The sequence below is a fragment of the Trachymyrmex septentrionalis genome, unplaced genomic scaffold (genome assembly GCF_001594115.1).
Source record: "Trachymyrmex septentrionalis isolate Tsep2-gDNA-1 unplaced genomic scaffold, Tsep1.0 scaffold6, whole genome shotgun sequence".
In the NCBI taxonomy this organism is placed as follows: domain Eukaryota; kingdom Metazoa; phylum Arthropoda; class Insecta; order Hymenoptera; family Formicidae; genus Trachymyrmex; species Trachymyrmex septentrionalis.
Window position 1 is genome coordinate 1,676,394 of NW_017305778.1, and position 10,074 is coordinate 1,686,467.

Sequence of the window (10,074 nt, forward strand, 5' to 3'; positions counted from 1 at the left end):
ATTTAGACCTCAATCCGTCAATCTATAATACAAAATTCGAAAAATTTTAACTTGTGTGCCATTTTCCTAGGAATACGATATGCTTTCTTTTATCCATGATCGGAAAAACAAATGGAAATCGTATCGCCAAAGGGTACAATATGTTCAATGTAACTGAATCGTGCTATATTTTTGTTGTTTACCAACGAGTAGAAATTTCTATTAGCCCGTTCATAAATTTTCTATCGAAATGATGAAAAGTAATGCTCAAGAAAGCAAAATTATTATTACGGCTATAAATTAATCGACATACATACAATACGTACAGAGACATCGGGATGGATGGGATACGTGGAAATTGTTATGTAACTGCAGTGACAAATAAATAATCGTGCCGCGGGCGACTGTACACTGATGAAAATATTGACCCGTCGCGAATCGCTCCTCGTTGGATGTAGTCCGTCGAAACGTGACGGTCCGAGAACCCGGGGTACCGTTGTAGAGAGTTGTTGGTTGACCACGAACGTTGTTCCAATTCGTGAAATTTCCAATTCTGTCCGCCCGTCTCTTTATCGATCGAGATCGAAAGAGCTGCTTCTCACACGTGCGAATACTTGTCGTCGCAGCGAGATACCTAGCGGCGAATTTCTGCAGACTAAATCTATAGTAAAAATGTGCGTTGCGTAGCACGTAAAAGTCATGCTATCGAACAACGACAACGCAGTTAGCGGACGCCGATCGATTCGCCTTTCTCGAGCGTCGAGGCTCTCGCTTTTTACTTTTTACCCGTCTTGCTCGTACCTCGTCTATTTGCCTGTCGGTGCGACCGAATCGAATTCAAAAATGCCGTTTCCGCGGGAAAATACGTTTCGCTCAACTCTAGTGACAGTGATTTATGGATGGGGATGAAAAGCACGAAGCCTGGTGGATCGTTCCGCGAAAAGAACGACACGCGGATCTCAGTCCTCCGGGGAAAACCTAGGCAGGAAGTGTCCATCGACGATCATTCCGTCCTTTTTCACGATCGTGACTTGGATGTTAAGTGACGATAAGACTTTGGATGTAACATTTACCTTTTGCTATCAAGTATATACAGGATGCTATACTTTTATCTGTAATTTCCTTGTGAATTCGAAATTGATTATTCCCTTGCGGTAAATGCTTCTTATATAATTTTAATTTTTTATATCAGTTGAAAATTTTTTATTGCAGTTTAACTGATATAAAAAATTAAACTCTACCGAAGAAAGACTGATTGAAATAAAAATTCAACTTATTTCACTTAATATGTTAAATATATCCTTACCTTTAAGGGGTAGTTTTCGCTCTTCAGAGTGGACTTTTGCCGATAAAAAAAATACGTCAAATATTTTTCAAAGTTCTACAAGTATGCAAATTTCATTAAAATCGGTGAGTGACACTTCCGTAAATTTACTTGTCAGTATGTTTACGAAAATTAACTTTTTATAGTTTTCTTCAATATTGATAAATTATGTACACACATGTAATGTTTTTTTGAATAAACTCCTTTTCCCTTTAAACTTTAGATTTGACATCTCATCTTTTTTAACAATACATGCAATACGATAATAGAGACTAAACTCTTTGTTCGTCCATAAACGGCTAACTCTTGGATGCGATGCGGTAACCAGTCTCTGATGGCAACGATATGAATTTTAATCTAGCGTAAAAGCTTATTGGCCGACAGGACTATCAGCAGCTCCACATCCTGCCAGTTTTAACCTCCTCGCCCCCGTGTTTCCTACACGTCCCGTCGTCTATTTCCGCGCGTGACCCCCCCCCCCTCTCTCTCTCCTTTAGAAATAATTAAACACATCCTCTGACGCTTTTTCCGACCCATCTCGTACGAATATTCCCGTCGCTTCTCGCATCCAGTGAGAGCTACCGGTTTGTATAGTCGATGAGATAGATATCTTTTATGATAACTGGATAAAATTTTAATGCCTCACTCAGGCAAAAACGATAGTTGTCTTCCTTCTTGGCTAATGCCAGTATTTTTTCCGATATAAAAGAAGACATGTAACTTTACTTTGGCTAAAACATTTAGAAAATTTACAATACAAGTCTTTGCTAAATTTAAAAGTATTATAATATAATAATATATCTAATATATATTATCTAATTACAATTATGAATACATATCTCTTTTATTTTAAAAGTGACAACTAAAAAGTTAAGTTTTTTAGAAAATCAAAATTATCACAGTTTAAAAAGGATAGTTAAAAAAATCATAAAAGAAGGTAGTTTTAAAAGAGTTGTGAAAAAATATATCGATATATATAAAATATAGATCAGAATATATAAAAAATTATTATATCAAGAATATTATTTTTATCATTTTCGTTCACAATTTTTAAGAAACTGTACTGTTTGAGTTATGATGATTTTTAAAAAAATCTTTTTAAGATGTGACAATTTTGACGATTTTTAAAGCTTTTGATAATTGATAAGATAATATTTATTTAATTTATTTATGACAATAATTCGAAAATTATGTTTTTTGTGTCATTTTTAAAGTAAGAGAGCGATATTGTAATTTGAAGAATGTTTTTTGTAGCTATATTGTTTCGCTTGATTGAAAAATTAAGGCCATCGATATAAAATTTATGAATTCGCAAAAAACTGATATCGTTTTTAGAATTCACATATCAAAACTATGACAGATTAGTTTTAATTCGATTTAATTTTCAGGCAACAGGGCCAAATTTATCGACTAGTATTATATATTATTTCGTTATTTGTTTCAACGGAGTTATATTTGTAGTCGCGTTGCAATGTGGACGTAGTAAAACTCACGAATAGAAACGGCTGATGAAGCCGTTGGAAATGCAACGAGCGTAGCAATAAATGCATTGATCGCTGAAGAATAAATAGCGTCGTGCTTTCGGCTTTCATGTGTTTCGGACCAATTTCGTACGTGAAGGCAATGAGCCACTAGTTGGTGCTATTCGCGAATCGAGGGTTTCCCTATGGAACGATTCTCCCGATTAGCTCGTTGAAATTTTAACCACGCGCTGTCAACCGGTGAGTTAATTTAACGTGCAATTAAGAACGCGGCGTCTCTGTCGTGGATTCAGCATGACTGTTTCTAATGTAGTTGTCGGCGCGGTTTCTGCATGAAATTCGAGGACCGCGTAATTTCCTTCCTGCGGAACCAATTACTGATTAATTTGGCAAATAACTGATGTGCAAATTTGTCATTGACAAATATGATTCCTCCTCTAATTGTTTATTGTTACTATTAATTGCTGTTGCTATTGTGATGTCTATCTAGTTTATAATATGTATATTGTTTAGTTTATATTTAGGTTTGACTAAACTTTTCGAAAGATATATATTATTTTTCTCCACAGATTTTCAGAATGTCAAAATTTGAGATTTAAAATACTATATGCAAAATATTCTTAAAGAATTAAGTAAAAAATTAAATATAAAATATAGGTTAATATTATTAAATTGCTTGTCAATTCAATTTGTAATATTACTATTCTAGTTTTATATAGAGTGCGTTTCAAGATTGAAAATTAAATTCGGCAAACAGATTGCAGAATTAGAGATATTTATGTAGTATATAAATTCACACCGAACTATTTATAAGTACTAAAGATCCACTTTAACCGTTTAGGATTTTTATTTCCTATTTGTATTCACATTACGGTGTTAAAAGATACTCTGTTTAAGTAAAAAAAATGTGTAAATTTTGTAAATTTACAAAACAAAGTTTGTAAGTTTTTATTTTAAGCAGTAATATTTAAGGATTTAAATATGGCTAATTACAGGCTGCGTTTAAACAGTCACCTGTGAATTAGTGAGCGCGTATTTCAGCGCTCGTGTTAGAAAAAAAATGTAAAACAGCTACCAAACTTCTAACATATTTCAGCGCACACACTAATACTACTATCGCACGTACAACTCATGGGCAGGTAGCCGTCTGAACGTAATTTATAATTGGCTATTGAACACTTATATCTTAAAAACTACTATTTAAAATTACAAATAATTTTTTTTACTTTTTAATTTTTTGAGAACCTTCTTGCTATAATAATTTGAATCGTAAATTTTAAAATATTTACATGTTGTATATTCTTGAAGATTTTTAAAATTTATTTAATTTGAAAAGTTTTTTTGTTTCGAAAAATGCAAATATCTTTAAATTTTTTATACGATTACGGTCGCGTTCGTAAGAAAATATTCATAATAAAAAATTATGAAAATTTATGCAAATTCTGTTAGATTGGCAAATGAATTTTTTAGAAAAATGGTTTATAGCAATTCTTCTTCGTATTTTACTGATATTGATTATTGCGATTAACACGTTGAAATTTCAACCACGAATATCAGCTGAAAATACTTCATCGTACGATTCGCCGTACGTGATCCCTCTGACACGGAAATAACATAGTTTTATCTTCGAAATTAAATATACTTGGCGAGAAAACGGTTTTTATCAGTAATAAAAACACGTTATTGAATTTATTTGCGGTGAATTTGCTGTGAATTCGGATAAAAGTCTCCCTGCGAATAAAATGAGTCTTGTCTTTCTAAAAAATTTTTATAATCAATTGTTTACTTTTTATATATTCATAAAAGAAAGTTATTAGAAAGTTATTAGACTTTACATTTATTGCGAAAGGTTTAAAAAAAGGAAAATAGTATGTGTGTGAATAACAGACTAATGTTTTTCTCTTTCTTTTCGAATTTCTGCAATGTCTTTGCTGTTTTTTGTTGTAATCTCTAACTAAACGCAAATATTATATGTTAGAGGTTTGCTAGCTGTTTTAGATTTTTTTCTAACATAGGTGGTGTAACTTTAAAAGTTTTGAATATATCTCCGTGGCAAATATTAGAACCTCTTTTCTTTCATAACGGGAGAAGCTGGAAGCTGAATGCAGAGAAAAGAAGCATTGTTTTCATTCCACGGACATCTCTTTCTTTGTTCGTATAATACCACCAAAGTGCATCCTTGTCATTCGCGTCGTTTTTCTCTAAACCGCCGTAGCATATTCAGCAATCTTAGACCTCGTAACGAAACTGCGACATGTTTAAGAATAGGCAGGAAAATAATCATTACAAGGTTTATCGCTTTATTATGTCTGATATGATGTCATCACGTTATCAATTCTTATTTGCCTTAATTGGATGTGAAACCACTTTAATAAAGTTTTGATTTGCCCGACGTTCTTGCCGCAAATAAAAAAGGGAATTTAAAACGAAACAAAATAGAACATATTGATTGTTTCGCAGTTAAAGTTGACAAGTTTTAAATGGTAGTACATCAATTGAAAATTTAAAATAAAAAAAATTGGAAATATTAAAATTTTTGTACTTTTTTCCCTCCGAATAAAAATATGATAAAACGTAACAAATTTAATAAAAATTAGTGAATTTTCTCAACGTTCTAGCTGAATACGATTAATTACAATTACTTTATTTCCACATTATTTTTAAAAAATATTTTCGCACCCGAAAAATTCATCGATAATATTGGAAATTCAGGTATTTATATGTGAAAATTTTGTTGATTTAAAATTCGAAACGATATCGTATTTCTGTTTTTATTTTGAAGCCACGATAATTAAATATTTCTACAGAGAAAAAATACTGAAAATAATGTATAAAATAAAATAAAATTCTACACGATTTCAACACTTCACTATTTAATAACCTATATGTTTATTTATTAATCTTCGTTCGCTTGTTTGGCAGCAAACTTTATTTATCCGTGAAAAATAAATGAAAGCTCGCGTTCGATAGAGTTACATATATGTACACATATTCCTAACCAGAAACTCATTTTTCAATCGTTTACATATTATCTTTATATCAAGAATTAATTTTAATATTTAACTATTTTTTAAACTTTAGATATTTATTTAGTTCTTAAACTTGAATTTACTATTTTCCCGAAGAAAGTAAAAACACTATAATCATTAATTATTCGCAATATCGACATATAATCTGTTTTCATGTATATTTTCCTTGTTTCTCTGCATTCGATATTGTCACACTGGATAAAAATACAGAAAAAAAACGTAGGTATATCGCGACAGTTGGATCAGCGCGGTGCATTTTACGTCGTTTTGCTTCTTTATCGTTTGGTCTGCAAATCACGCTTCAGTGCATTCATACTGTTTTTCAATCCTGTATCACATACACCAGACGCGACCACTTGTGTTTTTCATGCGGAGCCCGGAGAAACTCAACAACTTTTTAGTTACCTTCTCTATCTTAAATTTACTTGCGGTTAGAGCTGTTTTTATCTATTTCTTTTTCTATCTCTGTTTCGTTCCTTTTCCCTCTCTTTCTCTTTTATGCTCTGTTGATTTTTTTCGCCAAACTTAATACTAGAAGCCATGATTTTAGCAATTCTCAAAAAGTCAGCATTTTCAACGAAAGAGGCCGATATTCGTGTGTTTTTATCCGATTCCCACGTCCACTTAGCAGATTCTGTATTTCGAGTTATCGCGGCGGCAAAGAACTCCTGTTGTCTTTTCCGCACGCGCTGAACAAATTGCGTGAAAAGCATAACAAAGACAGGGATAATGGAACAAAATAATATTGACTGTTTTTTTTTAAACAAACGGCTGAGTATTATCCGATATTTCGCGAGAACGATTTTATGTATGGAATTCTTTAAAAATGCATCAGTGTGATAGACTCCCTCGTGGAGAATTTATGGGTTTTAAATGATATTCATGAAGTCGCCTCGACTAAACGATCCCCATCGTACATTATTTTCCTTCCGTTTCAATCTTACTCTTGGGTTATAAGCGAGATGTATTGAACTGAACGTTTTGATGGTCATCCGGAATCGAACTCGTAATCGGTTCTCATAAATTCTGGAAAGCGACTTCAACTGTCTCTGAGTACCGCAAGTGATCGGTAGCTCTGTACGTATTGATCTACAGCCCGTCCTACATACAATGGTACAACCGAAAACTTCTCTACGCTTACATGTACTAGTTTCGCAATCAGTTCGGCGGAACTAGTACGCGCTTACGAATTTGCATTGTTTTCTCTTGGTAGGAAAGTCGTATATCGTTAATGCGAATGAAGCTACCGTTGCTTGCAATTAAACTAGTTTCTATTGTCAAAATAGTTGGTTATTGCCGATCATTTAACCTTAGTAGATAGATAGGTTTAAAGATACTCCAGTGTTGATAGGTTCTCAGAACAATTCCCAAAAAATTTTTTTTTATAGTTGTATTTTTTATTAGTATATATTACGTATATTAGAAATTATTAAATCTTGACATTACACTGAGAGAACAATTTTTGCGATATATAATTATATGTTACCATTATTTATTAATTATATGATTATTACTGCTATAATATTAGAAATAACATAACGATTGTAGATCTACTAATAAAGTACAGTTGGCAACTAAAAATGATTATAATTATTATAACCATAAAAATGTTTGCAATTACTGTAATTTAACTATAATCATTTTTAATTGTTAATTTTATATATATATTTGTTATATAGTAGAATTATATATATATATAAAATTATTATGACTTAATATTATCTGTAGCAGTAATAATTATAATTATAACAATAATTATGTTGTAATAAATATAGTTGCAAATATCAAATTTTTCTCTTAGTGTAGTTCCCTTTAACAGAGGAATGTAAAAATAATAAAATTTAAATCTTTTGGGAATCTCGGCTATATCTTTGATTTTTCTTTTTTAGAACAAGATGTTAAAGAAAACTATGTTTGAAGTGCTGTAGTCATCCATCTATCTACTTAAAGGTTAACAAATTGTGCTACTCCATCTTTAATTATGGTATTCGTTGGAATATTTTCCCCTATACACATATCTGTCACGTGTTTGTACATATTTGACATACAATTGTATTCGCGCCATTACGAATATGTCACACTTACAAATTGATCCCATCGTATCCAGCCCCGATGCCGACGTGATCCACTCCAGCTATCTTCCGCACGTGATTGATGTGCGCTGTAACATATCACGAAAATTGCATGTATTAGGTAATCGTAGTAATGCCCGCTGCATGCCCTTAACATCACCGCGATACACGGAACGTGTAGCTCATTTATCGTGTAACAAGGAGAATTACATTTCCCTAACCGCGAATTGCCTGCGAACTTGGCTGTGAGTGCAGAGCGGATTTTTCTTTCTGCGACTAATAACACCGCGAGTTATTACTCTCGAGCGCAGCAAAGAAAATTACCTACACTTACATTATGTGTTTCCTTTATTTTCATTGTTACCCAGCAACGTATGTTTATTTTTTTTGCATATATTTGATGTATAATATCATACGTCCGTTGCAGCTGCGTTTGCCATCCTGGTTGCCTAGTTAGTCACAATTGCTAATTCAATACTGCACGATGTGCATAATTAATTCTTGCTTTTAATTAGAAGGAAATATACTCATAAATTGAATAACTTATCCATTAAAAGCAATCCGTCCATCGGGCGGACTTATCTTTATATTTAAAGTTGAAAGAGACTGTAAATCAATTTGCAATTAGTGCGGTCAAATCGCAAAAACTCAAAGGAAAAGGATTCACAGAGGCGCGTTAATTTTCAGTGGAGATATCTGGATGATCGAGTGTAGACGAATTATGATTTTGCACTGAGAGAAAAGTATTTGGTATTTGTAACTATAATTGAATAGTAAAATAATTATAGCTAAAAGTTCCATTTTTATAATTATTAATACTATTACTGCTTTATTTTTATGAAGAAACGTTTGCTATTTATAATTTTATGTATCAAAAAGAATATATGATTATTTTCGAAAAGACTATAAATTAGTTTATAAGAACAGTTATATTTTTTTAGTATATATAATATTAAATGTACAACTTAATTCTCGGTCCCTACATTTAATCGCGCGACTACATATTTAAATTTAAATTTTTTTTCACTATATAGTCATTTTAAAACGCTATCCTTTAAAACGATATATAATAGAATTGATGCTGCTGATACTTCTTTTCGCATTTCAATTAAAGAAAAATACCAATGAGGCTAAGGAAATAATTTGCTCGGCCTTAGGTGAAAATGCTGTGTCTTGTAGTATACGTAAAAAGTAGTTTCAAAAGTTTTGAGGTAGCAATTTCAATCTCTAAGATGAAGAACGTCCTGGACAATAAAAAAAATTTGAAAAAAATTAAAACAGCCTTTAGAAGAAAATCTTTGTCAGATTCAAGAAGATTAAAAAATTGAAAGATTATTTTTATATAGATAAATAATATATTTTTGTTAAAAGGGCCGATAATTACGTTGTACATTATAGAACCATGGATATAATTATTGTTAACATTATAGCATTATAACTTCATAGCATTATATTTATTACAAAGATAGAGCATTTAACTATACTTATTTTATTATGCATTATACATTGTGTTTATTGCTGACAATCGTATTTGTAAATGCAATTCTCTCGCAACTAGCAAATTTCAAAGTGTTTCCTCTCGCAGTAAAGATGGATAAAATCGAATAATAATTTGAACATGTACAATGAGATCATGAACGTACGCATAAACAATGAAAATTTGCATATCCGTCAGACGGATGTTATTGTTAACTCGGAAACGGTTGCGCTCGCGCGCGGATATAATTTACACCTCGGTAACGTAATATATCACGGATATAATTTACACTGTACAACGACGTATAAAATTCAAAAGACAATTTCATACTCATCAGAATTATGAACGTGTTTCTCTTCTCAATAAATTGAATCGCTTATTGCGTCATGAGTTATCAAAGGGTGCAATATTTAATACATTTTAAATGATAGATATTTTAAGCAAAGTAAGAAGATTTCATATTAAACGAATCGATTAAAAAATTATTTCCATATTTATCTTATGTATATTCTCAATTTAATTAAATAATCTGATATAGCTCCATACCGATGTAATTAACCTTTTGAAGACCGGAGCTTTCTAACAAAATAACTTATGGAAATCCTTGCTTTCTAAAAGTTGTCGGAGTAGCTGAATCCGAATTTTAGAATACTGGTTTTAGAATTTTAATATTTAAATTTTGAAAAATAATCTGAATCTATATATATATATA

At 31.6% G+C, this 10,074-nt stretch overlaps 1 protein-coding gene across 1 annotated transcript in view; it reads right to left on the reverse strand.

Annotated features, from left to right (window-relative positions):
• Window positions 1–10,074, reverse strand: part of LOC108752345 (dipeptidase 1) — a 108,588-nt gene that overhangs the window by 13,500 nt on the left and 85,014 nt on the right. Inside the window, exon 8 of the mRNA XM_018493134.1 lies at window positions 7,899–7,974. Within this exon, the coding sequence (XP_018348636.1) occupies window positions 7,899–7,974 (76 nt within the window). The remainder of the gene's footprint in view (window positions 1–7,898; window positions 7,975–10,074) is intronic.